General features: G+C 45.7%; 1 protein-coding gene across 1 annotated transcript; it reads right to left on the bottom strand.

Annotated features, from left to right (window-relative positions):
* Positions 1–18,789: 18,789 nt before the first annotated feature.
* On the bottom strand, positions 18,790–19,974 carry LOC125520144 (2-hydroxy-palmitic acid dioxygenase MPO1). The gene is made up of 3 exons (XM_048684978.2): positions 19,452–19,974; positions 19,281–19,349; positions 18,790–19,114 (listed from the first exon to the last, which is right to left on the bottom strand). The coding sequence occupies exons 1-3, from the start codon at positions 19,836–19,838 to the stop codon at positions 18,998–19,000; spliced, it is 573 nt and encodes a 190-aa protein (XP_048540935.1). The 5' UTR covers positions 19,839–19,974; the 3' UTR covers positions 18,790–18,997.
* Positions 19,975–20,397: the final 423 nt, after the last annotated feature.

Genomic DNA, 20,397 nt, shown 5'->3' with positions numbered 1-20,397 from the left:
TCTTCAAGAAGACTGCCTATGAACTCCTCACTGATAAGAAACCCAATGTAAGTTATTTCAAAGTCTTCGGTGCTAAATGTTGGATTAGAGATCCTCATCACAACTCAAAATTTGCACCGAAAGCACATGAAGGTTTTATGCTTGGTTACGGAAAGGACTCGCACACCCACAGAGTCTTCAACAACGTTCTTCACAAGGTTGTTGAAACTGTAGATGTGCGGTTCGATGAAACTAATGGCTCGCAAAGAGAGCACCTGCCTACTGTGATAGATGAACCAACACCTGAGGAAACTATCAAGTTCAAGGCTACTGAGGATGTCATTCCTACTGAAGAATCTGCTGAAGAATTCATTCCAGAACATGAAGAATGTCGAGCTAATGCACCTGAAGAAAATACTGAAGAAAATGGTGCTGAAGAGAATGTTGATCAAATTCTTCAACGACAACCAGCTCATCCTCGCATTGCAAAAGAAGTGCAAGTTGAAAAGATCATCAATGTCATCAAAGCGCCAGGTCCTCTCACACGCTCAAAAGCTTCACATTTATCTAACTTTTGTGGGCACTATGCTTTTGTCTCTATTACAGAGCCCACTAAGGTAGATGAAGCATTTCTGGAGCCTAAGTGGATTCAGGCCATGCAAGAAGAATTACATCAGTTCGAGCTCAACAATGTCTGGGAACTGGTCAAATGTCCAAATCCTCGCAAGCACAATATCATTGGCACAAAGTGGATCTACCGCAACAAGCAAGATGAAAATGGCCTTGTGGTGAGGAATAAGGCACGGCTTGTAGCTCAAGGCTACACACAGGTTGAAGGAATTGATTTCGATGAAACTTTTGCACCTGTTGCTAGACTTGAGGCTATTCACATATTACTTGCTTATGCTAACCATCATGATATCACTTTATATCAAATGGATGTGAAAAGTGCATTCCTCAATGGTAAGCTTGAGGAAGAAGTATATGTTGCTCAACCCCCAGGTTTTGAAGATCCAAAGAATCCTGACAAAGTCTTCAGACTCAACAAGGCCCTCTATGGCCTCAAGCAAGCCCCACGGGCGTGGTATGATACCTTGAAGGAATTCTTCATGAAGAAAAGCTTCAAACCCGGTTCACTCGACCCTACTCTTTTCACTAAATCTTATGATGGTGAATTGTTTGTGTGCCAAATATATGTTGATGATATTATCTTTGGTTGTACTGACCAACGTTATAGTGATGAATTTGCCTATATGATGAGTGAAGAATATCAAATGTCTATGATGGGAGAGTTTAAATTCTTCTTAGGTCTTCAAATTCGTCAACAACGCAATGGCATATTCATATCCCAGGAGAAATACCTCAAGGATGTACTGAGGAAATTCGACATGCAAGATTGCAAAGGCGTCAAAATTCCTATGCCCACAAATGGCCATCTGTGCACTGATGAAAATGGTATTGACTTCGATCATAAGGTATACCGCTCCATGATTGGCTCTTTATTGTACCTATGTGCATCTAGGCCAGACATAATGCTTAGTGTTTGCATGTGTGCCCGATTTCAAGCTACACCGAAGGAATCACACCATAAGGCTGTGAAGCATATTCTTCGATATCTAGCTCACACACCAACACTTGGATTATGGTACCCCAAGGGCTCGGCTTTTGATCTCATTGGATATTCTGACTCTGACTATGCTGGTGATCGTGTGGACCGTAAGTCAACATCTGGTACATGTCATTTCCTCGGACGATCTTTGGTCTCTTGGTCCTCGAAGAAACAGAACTGCGTATCATTATCTACTGCTGAAGCTGAGTACATTGCCGCTGGTTCTTGCTGTGCTCAATTGCTATGGATGAAGCAAACTCTCAAGGACTACGGCGTCAACATGAAGAATGTGCCTCTCTTCTGTGACAATGAGAGTGCCATCAAGATTGCTCACAACCCAGTTCAGCACTCGAAGACTAAGCACATTCAGATTTGTCATCATTTTCTTTGTGATCATGTGTTGAAGGGCGACATTTCTATTGAGCATGTGAAGAATGAAGAACAGCTAGACGATATCTTCACAAAGCCCTTGGATGAGAAGAGATTTAGCAAGTTGTGGTGTGAGCTAAATATCCTAGAATCTTCGACTATTCTTTGAAAAGGACACTCATCCTAACACTTATGCAAAATTGATGACTTAGATGTGCAACACATGAAGAAACGTTTTTCTTCAATCAATGAAGAATAACACTCTTAGTGTGAAGAAATTAACGAAGAATTTGATTCTCAGAACCCTACGATAATTGTACACGGTGTCTGAAATCATCATTCTTATACGATGGGTCACGCCACCACCAAAAGTTGAAATTCCTCAATTATTCATATTCTTCAACTTTGCATTGTCTTCAATTATATATATATATAAAGAAAAACGACGGAAACTGAGAAGACAATGCAAAGTTGAAGAGTTTATGTCCTCTACAGCATTCACTTATTGCTAATTCTTCAAGTTGATTTTTCTGCTAAGTGAATGTGATCGGACCCTTCCCCTCTATGCTATACTCAACCCAATCTGTTCACAAATTCTTCATGTGCATTCTATTTGAAACTCGTTCAAAATCTTCACTGTGTCCTTATCAGCTGAAGAAATTGCGAACGAAACTTTAAAACCTATCTTATCTAAATTTTTGGCTTTGCGCTCAAACCGTTCCGCATCCCATGATACACTTATCCATTCACCCACGATCGTACACGATCTCCACCTCTCAGTACGTGGGTGACATATGTCAAGCGAATGAGAAGGGTCAGGGGCACGTTCGTCCAATTTCTTCGGGTGAACAGTTTTTCACCGTGGCTATAAATACCCTCTTCCCCTTCCTCACTTCTTTTACTCCGCTCGACCTCTCTCCAGCTCGACCTTCTCAAACCCTAGAGCCGCCGCTACTTCATCATCGCCGGTGAGGAAGAGCTTCACTGCCTCGACCTCATCGCCACCGTACTCGTGCCGACCGCGAAAATCTTCACTCCGCCACCGCCGTAGCCGTCTTCCTCCGCCGAGTTAGGGCGTGGAAGATCTACACAGACGAACTTCACCTCTCCACTTCACTGTTCGTCGTGTTCTTCATCCAGGGTAATTAAAAGTTACTTTTACTGCCCTCGTTGATTCGAATGATTATCTAAAAAAACTTCAAAGGTGTTTTTCTTCATATCTTCACACACTGAACACCTCAGAAGTCATCTGTCCTTGATTCGTTTCTCTAAGCATCATTTTTCTTCAAGATTCCTCAATTGTGTGGATCTTCGATCTATACAACTCTGGAACCTAAGACAAAGAACGCTTAGTGAAATTCTTCAAGACTCATCTGGTCAAATTCCTCAAACTTGTTCTTTTTGAAAAACCTTCTGAGAACGCATATGACCTCTCCAAATTCCTCGCAACTATACTCTGTTCACAAGTACTCATGTCAGCTGCTGAATCACTAGGTTCTCATCAACATAACTCATTTGCAGCATTCCTCGAAGAAAAGTTGCATACTTCTTCAGAGAATTCAATTGTCCAAATTCCTCAACTGAAGGAAATGGCTGATGGTAAGAAGCCACAGAAAGGAGGAAAGAGGCCTGAGGTCAATACAGCGTTTGAGATCCCTGATGAAATATATGCTGGGTACTGCACATCTACTGAGGAAACCAAGAATGAGTGCAAGGTGCGCATTCAGAAGATAGAAAGGAGATGGGCTAGAGAGTGGAGGGAGTACAGGTATGTCACTCCCAAGTACATGAAGAAATTCGCACTCAATCCTCCATGCCCAAGACCTCCATTGGCACCTGGCCAAATAGCTGATCCCACCAGCCTGAAGCGCGGTGAGGACTATCCTGATGAATGGGCCAAGCACCAAGCCAAGTTGGCTAAGCAAGCCAGAGAAGCAATGAGGAAATTCAATGAAGACTCTGCTGCTGCTGCTGCCTCTGCTGTCAAGCCGAAGAAGGCTATGTCAAAGAAGCCTGCACGCAAGCCAAGTGCTTCACCAACAATGCCCTCACGGCTAGAATCCTCAAAGCCCTCACGGCAAATTCCTCATGCTGCTCCTGCTCCTTCAAAACCCTCAGCTCCTCCAAAGTCCTCGGCTGTTCCGACAAAGTCCTCAGCACCTGTGCATCTTGCCTCGTGCCAAAGGACTGCAGGCATCTCCATTGCCTCAGGTGTCTCAGCTAGTTCCTCGACTGCACCTAATTCCTCAACGGGACCCTCTCTACTGAAGACAAAGGCCACTGCTGGACGAGGTCCTCGCCCAAGTCCTCAGAAGAAGCAAGTCGCTTTCCAAGTGTCGTCTGAAGAAGACGAAACTGATGATGATGAACTTGCAGAAATCATCAGAGATAGGCAAGTCAGGGCCGCTAGAGCCAAGGGAACAAATGTGCCGCTTCTTTTGGATCCCAAGTTGATCCTCGAATACATTGATGTTTGGCACAAGGACCCCAACACTCCCATGCCTGACTTCAAGCTGACTCATGGCCAAAGTCACATGCTGACTCACTTCATACAAGAAGAGAAATGGAAATTTGAACAGGGGAGGAGGGTGAAGAAAGCGCAGTACAAGAAAGAGCGCTTTCTGAAGTAAAACGTTCTGAAACTTTCACCTGAAGAACTTGTTGCTCTCCAATCAGAAATCAAGAAACTGAGTGATGAATTTGATCGCTATTATGCTGACTGGCTGGGAGCCAAAGTCAGATTTGTAAAGATAACATAACAGTTCACCTCCAATGTTGCAGCCCCAACGCAACAGGAAATTCCTCAGGTTGAAGCATCTGCTCAGCCTACTGAAGAAAATGCCAGCACCGCTGATGACAATCAGGCTGCTGAAGAAAATGTGAGTTCCAGGGCTGATGACTGCATTCCAGCCGCTGAAGAAATTGCTAGGGCATCCACTAGTGGTGCGCCTGAAGAAACTGAAGAAATTAGGGCAACTGCATCAGTTGTGCCTGAAGAAAATCAACCAGATTCCTCTGCTCCTCCTGCGCCAACACCAACTCCGATCCTTCCATCTGCATCAAGTGTGAAGAAGACCAAGGCTGCAGAGCATGCAGCAGTGAAGAAAAGGAAAGCATCAGCTACTTCAGATTCTTCAGCTCTGAAGAAGATGAAGCCTTTGACCAGTTCATTTGCTAATCTCATTGATGATGTTCCAATCTCAACCATGCCATCAAAGGACCTTGTTCCTTTTGGTGAAGAATATGAGATCCCTAGCGGATCTGATGAAGAAAATCATTTTGCTGCTTTGTCAGAGCAGATTGATGAAGAAATTGAAGTGGATACGATCCCTTCAACACCTATCATCTCCTCGCCCATGCCTCAGTTCACAGCTGAAGAGGCTGGCGTTGAAGAAATGGAAGATGAAGATGTGGACATTGGCTGCTCCACACCCGTAATAAGTGATGAATTCTGGGAAAGTCAGCACCCAAACTCTCCAATGTTCACACCGTTGCAGCAAATACCTCAGTCACCTGCACAAACTGTGCAAATGGGCTCTGAAGAAACTCACCCCACTTCATCTGTACATGAAGAAATTCCAGCCACTAGCGTTGAAGAAAATGCTACTGCATAACATCTGAAGACGCAGACTGCCACTGAAGAGGAACCAGAAATTCCTCAGCCTGAAGAACCTGAGATTGTGATTCCTGAGGTCGTGATGCAACTCACTGACACTCCTCTGCCGAAGCCAAATGATCCATTCTCACGCAAGCAAAAGTTCAAGGCTGATGATTTCTTCAGCGAGCACGTATTCTTCGAAGACTACAACCCTTATAACTCTGCTCGCATTAGGAAGAGGCGTTTCTGGACTGCTAGTCAAGCCAATTTTTATTCCTCAGTGCTGTTCAACAAAGAGGAAATCTTCTACACGTGGATATGGAATCTCTGCCATGCTTCGCACCAGTCCTTAGTGTTCTTCACGACGCTGGACTGTTAAACTTTTGCTCTGACATCTGCGATTGGAATGAAGAACTGATTCTTCAATTTTATGCAACGTTGCACATCACAGGAGATTCTGAAGATGCGAATTCATGGGTGCTGGACTGGATGTCTGAAAACACTCACTACACTGTACCAGCCACTGAATTGCTTCGTGCCTTACCACTCAGTCCTCCTCTTGAAGACGCTCATTGCATCTACAGTGAACCTGAGCTTACAAATCACTACATGCAGGTGCTGATGAAACCTTTGAAGCCAGGTCAGGCCTAAAGAACCAAATTCCTCATGAAGGAATTGCTTTATGTGCCTAGAACTGTCTATCGTATTCTTACAAGGACAATAAGTCCTATCAAAGGCCACGACTCATCTGATGAGGAAATTGTTGGCATCATGAAGAATTTGGTATTCAACATCGTTCATGGCATTCCTATCAATTATCACGATTTCTTCATGAGGACTCTGGCAAATGTTGCACTGTCTCTGTTTGAGCTGAAGCCTTATGCACCTTGGATTATGAGATTCCTCAGGACAAGGTCTTCACTCAACTACAAAGCTGATTTTCAGAATCACCTCAGCTATTTGCCCCTGATTGAAGTCCTCAAGCAGACCTATTCCTCAGTTGATGGAAAGGGCAAGGCACTAGCTGTTATAGATGAAGGCATTCGTCCATTGGATGGTCAGTTTTGTAAAGCTGCCTCTTATTCAACCAATGTTGACTCTGCCACACATGACTCTGCCAATGCACCCAAGTCTACTCCTCAAGCCACTGCTCCTCGTGTGATGACTGATCGTGAGCTTCTGCTTAGTCTTCACCAGAAGGTGGATCGAAATCATAAATGGGTTAAGCATCAGTTTGGTTCATTTCTTCACAACATGACTGCTACACACAATGCAGGGAAGAAAAACCATTACTACCTCCATGAAGTCTTCGGTCGCACCTGGGCCATTCTGTCACATCTGTATGGTGAAGACGATCTGAAGAAAATGGGTCTAAAGGAAGATTTCGACTGGTCTGCACCTCCACCGAAGAAATTCAAGAAGGTTAAGGTTCCTTCCTTAGTGGCCAGCTCATATTCTTCATCGCGCGACACTGATGAAAATGAAGACTTGGACGACACTGCGGCAGGCCCTACTACGACAAACGACCCCAACAACGCTGGCGCTCCTTCATCAACTTGATATTCTTCAGGGGCGTTAGTCCTCATATTCGATCCTTTTGGTCATTTGATGACAAAGGGGGAGAATTTTGAGTTAGTCTTCAGGCGGGTCTTTCTATATGGGCGTTTTTTTTCAAAGTTACAACTCTCGTTCTTCTGAGACTTTATTGGATCGAGTTGTAAACCTAAACCCGATGGTGCTCTGATACTCTCGAGACGTTTTTCTGCATGCTTATTCCTCGCTAATATTATTGCACGCATGTTGAATTACATCAGTCACCATATTTCATCATGCATTTCAAATTCTTCACTGTTATATGTAAAATGCGTGTATGAATTACAAGATATAGGGGGAGATCTCCATAATTCAACTCTTCAAGTGTGCATTGCTTCAAAAGCAAATTCCTCACTATGCACATCTTCAGGGGAAGCTCTTCTATATCTTGCAATCAAATTCCTCAATATCAGTATTTACACTTCATATGTTTATCCCCGTTGAAAACTTAACCTATATTGTCATCAATCACCAAAAAGGGGGAGATTGTAAGTGCATCTAGTGCCCCTTAGTGATTTTGGTGTATTGAAGACTTATAGGTTAAGGGACTAATGCGTTTGTGAGTGTACACAGGTCTATAAGTCTATGAGGAGTTTGATATTTACATAGAAAGTCGACCCCTAAAAATGAAGTTCTTTGACTGAAGACTTTAAATCTCTGAAGACTTTCTGAAGACTTTGAAAGTGAAGAAATTGGTGTGACCTTGAAGACTTGGTATTCATTCGAGGAACATGAAGCATGAAGACTTTTGTTTTCGTAATTTCATTTTCTCTTTCTTGAGTCATAGGAAACACCGTACTGTTAAAGGGGGTCGAGGAAATACTAAGGAAAAATTTCCATGTGATGCTCAACTCAAAATCCTACACCTACCAATCCCTTCGAGTGAAGCCATTGGAAATCTCATGCAGTCCAGTCATATTCTTCAGCGACAGAGACGAAGTTCTTCTGGTCTCTGAGGAATTTGTTCTGACTGAGGAGTTAGGAATTCGCCAGTGCGGATTTCCTACACAATGAGGAACATGATAGCCCTGGGGATTTTGCGACTCAAAATTCCGACCATTGTTGTGCTATGCGCCAGCTGTCCCAAAATATCTATCCTTCTAACGGTCATATCATTGAAAGGCATTTATGTCTTATCATGTCGGGCTGCTCCCTAGGCTATAAATAGTCGCCCCCTACAACCACTAGCTGGTTGGCTGCTCCGAGAGAAACTGACACTTGTCATTTGAGAGCAACCCATCCTCCGAGGACTTTGAGAGAAAATCATCAAGTGAGGAAAATCCCAAAATCCAAACACCTACAAACCCCAAGTGATTGAGCATCACTGAAGAGATTGATCCTGCGTGGATCCGACGCTTGTTACCTTTGAAGACTGTGCTTCTTCCAGACGGTTAGGCGTCATGGTCTAGAGCATCCAAGAGGAATTGTGGATCGCCGAGTGACCAAGTTTTTGAAGGTTCGGAAGTCACCTGAAGACTTACCACGAGTGATTGGACGAGGACTGTGTGACCTTAGTTCAAGGAGAATACGGTGAGGACTGGGTGTCCTGAGCTGCGTGTTCAGGACTGGGTGTCCGGGACTGTGTGTCCTCAAGTTTAAATACTCAGCCACTCCATCCAGACATACAACTGAGACCGCAGTTGGAACTAGTCAACCAAATCATTGTCTTCACCAAGCTTACTGGTTCTATTCCCTCAACTCTTTCATTTCCTCATAACTATGTTGTGTGCTTGTTCATATCTGTGTTTGAAGACTTTGACGGAAGACTTTCTCAATTTCCTCAGTTCAATTTCTTCAGTCTGTTTGTCTTCATCATGTGCTTACGCTACCTGTACTATGTGCATGTCTTCATTTCATCATGATGACCATGCTTGTATTCTTTTATGTTTACTTTTGAGTACTTATTCCGCTGCTAGTAGTTCTTCGCTAAGGAATTTCCTCACCGGCAAATTCCTCAGTGAAGAATTTCATAAAAATCGCCTATTCACCCCCCCTCTAGTCGATATAACGCACTTTCACACGAAGGACCTCTTTCCGGTCAAATATGTAAACGCATCGTATGAATAAGCCGCATACATACCAGGGGCTATGTCATAGACCCACCATAAAACTCCTATGGCTAAGTGAAAGTGTTAACGCCCTATAGTTTGGTTGCCTGGTTCGCCGCATTTACACCTCCTTCACGGACCAAGACGTTGGGTCAAGAGTGATCAAATGATTTTTCGAACACCCCCGTACTTCCTACGAGGGGGCTGAAGCCGACGACTGGAAAACTTTCAGATCATATACAAACGGCCGCACAGGAGGAACAAAAGCCTTTAGGCAAAATCAAAATATAGACTGATTATAACAATTGTCTCTTACAATTCGTAAAGAATTCACTCGAATATTATGCCTTTCGAACATTGACCCTCTATCAAGCGGGCAGTCTCTAAGACGTCCTCAAAGTAATGCTCTGATGCGTGATGGTCCTTGCCCTTGGGTGGACCCTGCGCTGCAACATCGACAGTCTTCATCTTCCCCCAGTATATCTTGACTCGGGCAAAGGTCATCCATGCACCTTCAATGCACGCCAACCACTTCACGGCGTTGATACGTGGCACCGCATCAGCAAGCCGCCGCACCAAGCCGAAATAGCTATTCGGAATCGGCTCAGTCGGCCACAGCTGAAGTACGATGTTCTTCATGGCAGCGTCGGACATCCTGTGAAGCTCGGCCCATTGGGACATCTGTTCATTCAGCAGCAGAGCGCGTTTTGATACGCCGAGCTGTGACCAGAAAGGCTTCTCCGTTGGATATCCCTCTCACGCTTGGTAAAACTGCGCTGCATCGGATGAACTCTTCGGCAGGTCCAAAAACACGTCTAGAGAACTCCACACTTGGTTAAGCTGAGCATAATTCGGATCACCGAACTTAGTCTGTAATAAAAAGGGCTTACCAGCCGCAATCTCCACGGCTTGCCGGATCTCCTCACGGGCCGCTCTAGATTCGGACCGCGCTTCTTTCGCCTCTCGCAAGGCCTTGTCAAGTTCAGCCGTTTTGGCTTCATTCTCCTTCTCAAGAAGTTCACACCGGCTAGCAGCATTTTTTAGTTCAAGCGCCATCATGGATATTTTCTCCTCGTCTTGGCGCCGAGCAGCTTGTTCGGCTTTTAACTCAGCCGATGCCTTTTTGGCAGCCGCATTACTAAACCGGGCCTGCTCCCTGGCCCGGCCTATCTCAGCTCGAAGGATCTCGACTGTGACAGCACCATCTGCAGATATGTACACCTTATACACAATTCTTCGCATATTGCTTATATTTTAAACACATGCATAGTATAAACTGCCCCAAAATCATACCTTGTGCCTCGTCAAGTCGCCTGTTGATAAGCACGATATCATTATCTGCCTCATCAATCTTATGTTGCAAATCTACAACTTCTATAGTTCGGACAGTCACCGGAGAAGTCACTGCCTATGTTCCAATTAATCAGGTCAGTCCCCAGGCATTTCTTTTGATCCCCTGATCGCCTCCCTCGGGAAACCAATCAGAGTCTCAGGGGCTACTATCTATACACAGGTGTATTTTGTGAATAAAGCACAATTGCACATATTACAGTACAAACCTCGAAGCCTCTTAGTAGGCTCGCAAAGGCCTCATTCAATCCGCTCTTCACGGACAGGACCTTTTCAACCACCGTGCCCATCAAGGTACGATGTTTCTCTAAGACGGACGCCTGTCGTAGCATGTTCGTCAGTATATCCGGCGCCTCTGGGTCTCCGGAGGCTGCTGCAGGAGTACGACCACCCTTTGAAGGGATCCTTTATTCGCATCCGGCTGTATACCGGATTGTTCGGGGCCTTCATTATTGGTCCCCGGACCCTGGGCCACCGAGGTGTCATCCTCGGGTAATTTCTTCATCATCCCTTGCACCACTTGTTTGTCGGGGGAGACCCTCTGCGACGACACCTCGAATTCGTCCGCCCTATTGGTCGGAGAAGCCGGTGGAGGTGTCTCGCTTTCCATCATTTCTGGGAGAAGGTCCCCCGAGGAAGAGGATTGTTGAAGAAGACTGTGTGCCGAACTGCAAAAAATATATATTCCAGGCATTACAAGAAAAGAACGGGACATGTTTAAAACATCCTTGTTCACTTACAATTTGGCCTAAGACTTGTCCTCGTCATTAGACTGCGCTTCGACGTCCTCCAAGCCCGAGCCACCCGACAGAGGCATCTTGCCTCGCTTAGGAGCGATTCCTCCCAATCTTCGGAGGCGGCCCTTTTCTTCCCATGAGGGGAGGAGACAGTGGCCCCCCTTCACTTTTGTCTTCGGATGAGGGAATTTTGATTCCTCCGGACACAATGTCGGATGTACCCTTGGAATAGGGGCCATCTTTGGTCTTTCCACTCTCCGCCTCGCCCTCCTTCACAGGCATCTGGTATGGTGCCAGGGCTAGCATCCCTGTTAGAACAAGATTCGCTGGGCCTTCAGGCAGAGGGGCCGAACACATAATTAGTTCTGCCTTCTTTTCTAGCCCTGGAGGAAGATAGCCTGTTCAGTACCATATTACGGTATGCGTAATTACAAAGTGTTCGGATGACAAGTGCTTACCGGGGTATCCGGACGGTTGTAGTTAAGGCCAGCGTCCTCGGTAGTGTCCGGCCAATATTTTCGCTTCCAAAAAAACAACTTCCACATCCCTTCGTGCGTAGTGCCAAAGAAGTGTTGGAGGATTCGGTGAACTAGCATCACTTGAATCACGTTGACAAGATCGATGTCTCTCTCAAGGAGGGTTCGAATGCGGCTCTGTAGAGTCTGCACTTCATCAACTGATCCCCAGTCCAGCCCCTTGTTAATCCATGATGCAAGTTGTGGCGGAGGGCCGGAACGGAACGCGAGAATAGCTGCCCACTTGGTGCTACGGGGTTCCGTGACATAAAACCACTCTCGCTGCCATTGGTGGGAGGTTTCGGTGAAAGAACCTTTTGGCCAGAGAGTGTTGGTAAGCTTGCTCACTACAGCACCACCGCACTCCGCCTGTTCCCCGTCAACTACCTTCGGCTTCACACTGAAGGTCTTGAGCCATAAGCCGAAGTGTGGGGAGATTCGGAGGAAGGTCTCGCATGTAATGATGAACGCCGAGACGTGGAGGATAGAGTCCGGGGCTAGATCATGAAAATCTAGTCTGTAATAAAACATTAGCCCCCGGACAAAGGGGTGAAGAGCGAACCCTAGCCCCTGAAGGAAGTGGGAGATGAATACGACCCTCTCGCCAGATTTGGGGATCGGAATAACCTGTCCTTGAGCAAGAAGCCTGTGGTGGATCTCCGCGGTCAAGTATCTGGCCGCCCGAAGCTTTGCAATATCCTCCTCTGTAACGGAGGAAGCCACCCATCGGCCTTGAGATCTGGGTCGGGACATGATGGGGAGGCTTGAAGCAATGAAGTCGAACCTTGGGTGCTAGAACTCGAGGTTAGGAAGGCTGAGGAGTAGGGGCGGCAATGGGGCCCCATACCCGCCAAACCCATGGGGATTTCATTCATTAGGGGCAGGGGATGGGTGAAAATCTTCCCCATGGGGATATTTACCGAACTTATTTATTCCCCATAGGGTACAACGGGGATGGGGATGGTATGCTAGTCCCCAGACCCGCTACCCAACGGGGACCCGCATTTTACATATGACATGTAGGACCATATATATGTTTATATATACAGGATGAAGTCAACCCTAAAAAATTAATAACCCTAGCTCTCATCTTATCATGCTCACCTCAGCCGCCGCCATGACGAAGTCAACACGTCCTACTCCTAGATCTGCAGCAACAGGAGAAGCACAACGCCGTAGCTCAAGGTTCCTAGGTAACGCTGATGCATCAAATTCATCAGCCACGACCCAGGCACCAGCAGCCGGACGGCCATCACCTCGTCTCCTACAGCCATCCATCTCCACGGTGCTCTCTCTCTCTCTCGTGTTTATCCTCTTCGAGCGACTAGAAAAAAGAAGGGGATAGGAGAAGCCGACAGCTTCGACCTAGCAGAGGCCGCCGCCGGTAGCGGCGGCGCAGGTGCGCCGTCCCCCTGAGCCACTCCCCGCCATAGAGTCCGACGACGGCGCAGGTGCCTTCCTCGCCGGCCGCCGTGCCCCGCCGTCCTTAGCCACGCCTAGCCGTGCTCCCTTCCCGCCGTCCTTCTAGTTGATTGGCCCTCATGCTCCGGCGTAGACATCTTCTGCTGATGGAGATTGGCCCATACATGATGGAGATTGGAATTTGTGAAGATTGTTTTTCATGTATGTCTCACATGTAGTATCTTGTAGTACTGATCGGCGTCCAGACTTTTTAGATTCGGTCATGAAGCTGAAATTTTAGATTGATTTAGTACTGGTCGTCATCCACAATTTTTAAGATTTAGTTGTTTTTCGTCGACCCTTGGCTTGCAAACTTTTAGATTGATTTTAGTACTATTCATCAATCATCATCCACTAATTTTTGGGGGAGAGTCAGTTCTGAATTGTGCCGTGCTAGCACTGAATAATTAGTCAGTAGTTTCAGAAATCATAATCACATAATGATTGATTATGATTTTCCACACTTCTTTACTACCACAACAGTCTATTTACATGAATTGATTTCTACACATGCCTATGATAAATGTAGTATCATTTTTTTCATGATCATTATGTAATTGGTAACTACATATTTTACTCAATACCATATATATTCTTGCATTTAACGTGATAATAATTTAGTGTGTGCAAATCAATGCATATCCCTTTATTCTTTCCACGTAGTGGGAGATAAGTAGCATTTTCAACATGGGGTAGCAGTAGTGTACTATACTGATGAACAAAATCATATGTTTTAAACTTCTTTCATCTTGTAGATCCTTGATCCATTGGATTCCACCACTGGAAGCAGCAGCCTAGTCACCGCTCCTACTCTGACATCCCCTCAACATGAAGCTGATGAGGTACCAGTATCACAGGCTGAGCCCATGAATACAGATTCAGTTGTCATAGAGGAAGATAGCGAAGAAGATGAAGCACAAGAGGAAGAAAATGAAGCAGAAGAAGTAGTCGTTCGTCCTAGGAGGAAGTTGACATCTCCTGTTTGGAAGGAGTTTAAGAAAGTAAAAGTGAAGAACATGATGAAGGCCAAGTGTAACTGGTGCTCAAAGAAGCTTGGAGGGGAAACAAGAAATGGAACGAAGCATCTCCTTGACCATTTAAAGATATGTCCATATTGCAAGAGGCCTGCGGACACCAAGAAGCAAACTTCTTTGAGGTATAGTTCGAATGTACAAGGTGGGAAAGTTGCTGTAGAGAACTATACTTTTAACCAGGATGTTGCTAGAAAGGCTCTTGGTTCCATGATTCTTGTCCATGACTATCCTCTGTCAATTGTTGATCACATTGGGTTTAGAAAATTTGTTTCTGCACTCCAGCCATTATTTAAGATTGTGAGAAGAAATAATATTAGGAGTGACATCTTAGATAGCTATAAAATTGAAAAGAAGAGGGCTATCAACTACATGGAGAAAAATAAAAGCAGGGTGGCTATCACTATAGATATGTGGACGTCTGAACATCAGAAAAGAGGCTACATGGCTATCACAGCACATTTCGTTGATGAATCCTGGAAGCTTCAGAGCTATATTATGAGGTATTTTTGGTCATATATTTTGTGTTATTTTTTTATGCAAACTGCACCACCGTTGTATAACATGGTCTCTAATAACAAGCTTTTGCATTTTTATATGCAGATTTATTTATGTTCCAGCACCACATACAGCTCGTGTAATTGCCGAGATACTTCATGATGCACTGGTCGAATGGTATCTGGAAGATAAGGTATCTACATTGACTGTTGATAATGCCACAACAAATGATGCTTGCATTCCCATATTAGAGAATCTGATAGGTCCAAGTAAGCTTATGTTAGGTGGCAAGCTTTTACATATGCATTGTTGTGCGCATATTCTTAACCTGATAGTCAAGGATGTTTTGGATGTGTTAGAAGAATCGATTGAGAAAATCCGTGATAGTGTTGCATTCTGGACTAGCACACCTAAGAGAATAGAGAATTTTCAAGAGGTTGCCAAGATGCTGAAAGTAGACCAAAGTAAAAAATTATCCCTTGATGTGAAAACACGATGGAACTCTACGTACTTTATGCTCAGTGTTGCTTTATGCTACAAGAGTGTATTTAATCGCTTGAGGCAGCGGGAAAAGACCTTTACTTGTGCTCCTAGTGATGATGATTGGAAATTTTGTGGAGAAGTCTGTGATAGGCTTAAGTTGTTTGCTGACATTACTGAAATATTTTCTGGGACTCAGTATGTGACTGCTAATATTTACTTTCCTAAGATCTGTGAAATTAAAATGAATATAAGGAAGTGGTCGAAGTGTGGGAATGAAATTATAGAAGCTATGTCAGATGCTATGAGTGCAAAATTTGACAAGTACTGGTCTGATATCCAAGGCCTCATGGGTTAAGATTGATATGCTGCATGTGTGCTTTGAAATGCTCCTTGGTGACGAGTCCATTATTGATTGTGAGAGTAAAGTTCATGAGATCCGTGAGTTAGTGTCTAGCCTAATGCTTGAATATCAAATGGAGAGTGAGCAAGAGAATACAGAAGCCCAGTCTGTGTCCATTTCTGCAATGGAAGCTAACGAGGTGATGTCCATCTTTAGTGCACGAGTAGCTAGAAAGAGGCCTGCAACCAGTTTATCCATAACAGAGTTAACCGCTACTTGGATGATGAGTATGTGCCAGCTAATCAAGAGAATTTTGATGTGTTGGGATGGTGGAATGTTGCTGGTTCACGCTGCCCAACTTTGAGGGCTATTGCGCGTGATATATTTGCCATCCTAGTAACTACAGTAGCTTCCGAGTCAGCTTTCAGTAGAAGTGGAAGAGTACTTAGTGAGCACCGCAGTCGTTTGACCCCTGATTTGCTAGAGGCTTTAATGTGTTCACAAAACTAGGAGAGAAACAAAGCTAAAGGTTTGCACATTTCTCTATCATTTGATCCTTTAACCATTTCTATTTTCTAGTTTTATGATTAAATTTATGTTTCTATTTTTTTGGACATGTCACATGTAGATGATGAGAAGACCGAGGCTGCTAGTTTCTGGAGTTGCCTTGATGATATACAAGAAGGTTTAGAGGTGAGTCAATCTAAGATTGTACATGGCACCATTTTCATACTTCAAAGATTTTTATCTATTCATCAAGCATTTTTTTATGGTTGTCGTATGTGTTTCTGCAGCGCATCACACTATAGAGGGGGTTCCTTCTGTACTTCCTACAAGTCAGCTCAACTTCAACAAACAATGATGCCGAACACATACCAAGGCTGTAGCTATTAGCTTGCTACCTCTGCAATACTTTTGCGCACGATCATGTTTACCTTAAGTTAGTTATGGTCACATGGAACCTTATGTTGGAGTCAATAAATTATGTCAAGCGAGTCAGACAAATTTTGTAGTTAATAAATTATGTCAAGCGAGTCAGACAAATTTCGTCCTTATTAAATGTGGTGTTTGCATTGATACTCTCTTCAAGCGTGTGCTCACGCTATTCAATATTTCTATGATATTTGTGTTGGAAACATGCCCATTATGGCTTGTTATGTGTTCAACCATGGTGCATACAACATCTTGTCGCCATGTACCATTATTAGTGCATTTTTATTTGTTATTTCACTTTAATAAATGTTGATTGTATTTTATCATATTATATATATGATTATTTGTTTATGGGGATGGGGACCCTAATGGGGCCCCGCTCCCCAGTGGGGCATGGGTATGGGAAAATTTCATCCCCGGTCATGCAAACGGGGATGGGGATGGGGTGATGGGGAATAGATGGGTACGGGGATGTTCTATGGGTCCCCGTAGGGGATTGTCCCCATTGCCATCCCTACTGAGGAGAGGTTTGGCATAAAAGAGACGGCCCTTGGTTCCTTTATAAAGGCAGCGGGTATTGAACGCCTCCTCCTAAGGCTAAGAACCTGTCTATTCCTAAGGATTCTTTCCCGCGGGACGGTTGGGTTACCCACGCACGTATTGATGAGAATCCCGCAATAAGGGGACACGATCTCTGCTTCACAAGACGTGCCAATAAAAACTACGCCCCGAAACGTGAAAGGCGGGACGGGAAACGGTTCGAAATAATGACCGGGAAAGTGTGACGTCACATTATTAAAGTTGTCAGCAGATTGGATTCGTGAAATACTATACTCTCTACGGCTGTGTGTTGCAGATCTGGACACGTTTGTTTCGTCTGAAGACTATCTTGGAGTTCGGGAGGAGGAGCCCGCCTTGCAATGCCGAAGACAGATCTACGCGTCGGATACCTTGTCATTGAAGTCAGGTTCAGGGGCTACTGAGGGAGTCCTAGACTAAGGGGTCCTCGGGGGTCTGGCCTGTTAGCTATGGGCCGGACTGATGGGCTGTGAAGATACGAAGACCGGAGACTACACCCGTGTCCGGATGGGACTCTCCTTGGCGTGGAAGGCAAGCTTTGCGATTAAATATGTAGATTCCTTTCTTTTGTAATCGACCTGGTGTAACCCTAGATCCTCCCGGTGTCTATGCAAACTGGAAGACTTAGGCCGAATACTCATTACCCTAGTCATACGGGCTAGACTTTTAGGGTTTAGCCATCACGATCTCGTGGTAGATCAACTCTTGTAATACTCGTATTCATCAATATCAATCAAGCAGGACGTAGGGTATTACCTCCATCGAGAGGACCCGAACCTGGGTAAACATCGTGTCCCCTGTCTTCTGTTACCATCGACCTTAGACGCACAGTTCGGGACCCCCTACCCAAGATCCGCCGGTTTTGACACCAACACCCCTCCACCGACGTAGCAGACTAGGACTCTTGTAACTCTAGGGCCCCGGTATCTAGTCGATAGAGACATCTTAGAAAACACTACAACATACAATCTCTCGGTTGTGTACCTTGTATACTTTGTATGCCCGTAGTCAAGAGCCAAAATCTAGGTAAAGAGTCGCCTCCTGTTACCATCCGACCTACTCATCTCATCCGGATAGCCTTATTAAGGGATCTGCCGGAATTGTCTCCGACAACCATCGAGCTTCAGGTTCTTTTACTGTGAGGGGTATACCTGGCCATAAGTCAGGTCGGACATAATAAAGCCTGTAGTAGAAAACCTAGGCCTAGACCCGGCCCAGCCCGGCTGTCGGGCCTAGATTTCAGGCCCAGGTCCAGCCCATCAAAGGAAAAGCCAGTCGGGCCTCATCCCTAAAACGTAAATATGCCAAGCCCAAGCCTGGCCTAGCCTTCGGGCTCAAAACATAGGCCCAGGCCTGGCCTATAGACAAGAACAGGCCAGGTCAGATCGGGCTTTTCCGGGCCAGGTTGGGTCGGGCCGGTCCAGGTTTCCCATGGCCGCCAGATAGTCGGGGGCAACATCTTCAGTTCGAGGACGGCAGGCCCATTCGTGCGTCTGCTGGTTTAGCAAGACACTACGGCAGATCCGATATAGCTATGCTTGTCCATGGGGTGTTCGATGAAATGTGTAGTAGAGCATTCAGAGAAGGATGTCTCGAGCCGGATACAGTTGCAGCTATGTTTGCCCATAAGGTGGTTGATGAAATGTCTAGCAGAGCACTCGGCGAGTGAAATCTGGAGCTGCAAACCTTCAGCCAGGATGCATCTTCTTCCCGGCGACTGGGAAAAGAAGCTTCAATAGCACAATATCATCGTGTACAGAAAGTTCGGCTGTTCACTTTATTCTACAAATATCTAAGACAGCATGCATAAACATCACAAATGGTAGGCACACACACTTTGCTACTTATATATGAATCAACCTGAGCATGTCCAATTAGTTGATCTTCCTCTGCTCGAGCTCTCTGCTCTCACTGAGATCAGCCTCCATCTTCTTATCCACGTTCTTGCTGAATCCAGGGTATGGCTCGTAGCCAAACAGCTTGTTGAGTATCTGTGCACAAACAAGAGCCAACGGCTGCTACTTAGTACTGTTGTTAAGAACTCCATGTCCATTCAATCTCTAGTAGATTGATTATGCCATCTTTGCTACATTCATATGTATGCCGCACATGATTTGCGTTTATCTTGAAGATTCAGAGGATTAAAATGACGTTTACCTGCAGCAGGATGAGGAATGGCTCCATCAGGAACACCGCCGGAAGTTCACTCACCGTTGGCCCTTTCTTCTGCAAGAACAAGCAGATTCGGCAAGCAAAAAACAGCAATTGATGTCAGGTCGCCTGTGACCAGGAGCGTGGCGGAGGTTCAGGGAACAAATCGGACGTTACCTCGAAGAGTCCATGGCCGAGGAACTGCCAGGTCCAGCAGAAGAGCTCCGTGGCCAGCACGACCTTCCACGCGAGCGCGAAGCCGAGGCGGGCGGCGAGGGCGCGGCTGGCGGCCCAGGCGCCGAGGAGGAGGAGCGCCGCGAGGGCCCCGGCGCGGCGGTCGACGGCGAGGTAGGCGGCGCCGTAGGCGAGGGAGAGCGCGAGGGCCGGGTCGAGCGGGGAGGGCAGGGGCAGGAAGTAGAGGATGAGCAGGCTGCCGAAGAGGATGGGGCCCGCGAGCAGCGCGTGCGCGGCGGCGTTGACCGGGTGCCGGTGCTGCGAACGGAAGAAGGCGAACTGCGCCTCCAGGTCCAGCACGCCGCGCGGCCTCCTCTTGGCCTCCTCCATGGACGACGACCTGGAGCTCAAAGTAAATCGAGGATCTTCCCAGGACACCAGCACCAGCAGTGAGGCCGAGAACCTTTTTCTGATAAAAGTGGGCGGTTGGCTGCTATAGATGCTCGACTTCTCTTTATTAGAGGACTGATGAAGCGTACGCGCATATATATGATCCTAATTTATTGACTGTATCCCGAACTGCACCGTGTTCATCTGAATCTCGATCGTGTGAACCCTTGTCCAGATGCATCGCTATCGGTTTAATTAGTTACGCCGACCACGGAAAAGATTTGCTCTTCACACTACATTGGCATTCATGGCTGCATCACTCTGTTGGCAGGGGTGATTCATTTGTGCGGTCATTCTTCCGCGGTATGCCCCTCACTTACAAAAAATTATGGGGTTCTGTAGCACCTCCATCGCTATTTTTCTAAAAAGTGACACCTAAAAAACATAAACATACAACCTTTCGATTTAGAGGAAACGGGAGGGATACTACAATGCCCTCTATATTCTTAATTTTTTGTGCAAGGAAAATTTTCTCTCGCCCGAGCCCTCGTGTTATCAT

This window comes from Triticum urartu, chromosome 7A (assembly GCF_056163025.1).
Source record: "Triticum urartu cultivar PI428250 chromosome 7A, HENAU_Tu73, whole genome shotgun sequence".
Lineage (NCBI taxonomy): Eukaryota > Viridiplantae > Streptophyta > Magnoliopsida > Poales > Poaceae > Triticum > Triticum urartu.
Note: the sequence above shows the minus strand (reverse complement) of the source record. Positions and strands in the feature narration are given on the sequence as shown.

Bases quoted from the DNA above. Each gene is read 5' to 3' on its own strand.
- LOC125520144 (XM_048684978.2), bottom strand. From the start codon at position 19,838: ATGGAGGAGGCCAAGAGGAGGCCGCGCGGCGTGCTGGACCTGGAGGCG. The intron at 19,350-19,451 runs GTAACGTCCGAT...TTGTTCTTGCAG, and splicing joins TCGGCCATGGACTCTTCGAG to AAGAAAGGGCCAACGGTGAG. The intron at 19,115-19,280 runs GTAAACGTCATT...GTTTGTGCACAG, and splicing joins CATTCCTCATCCTGCTGCAG to ATACTCAACAAGCTGTTTGG.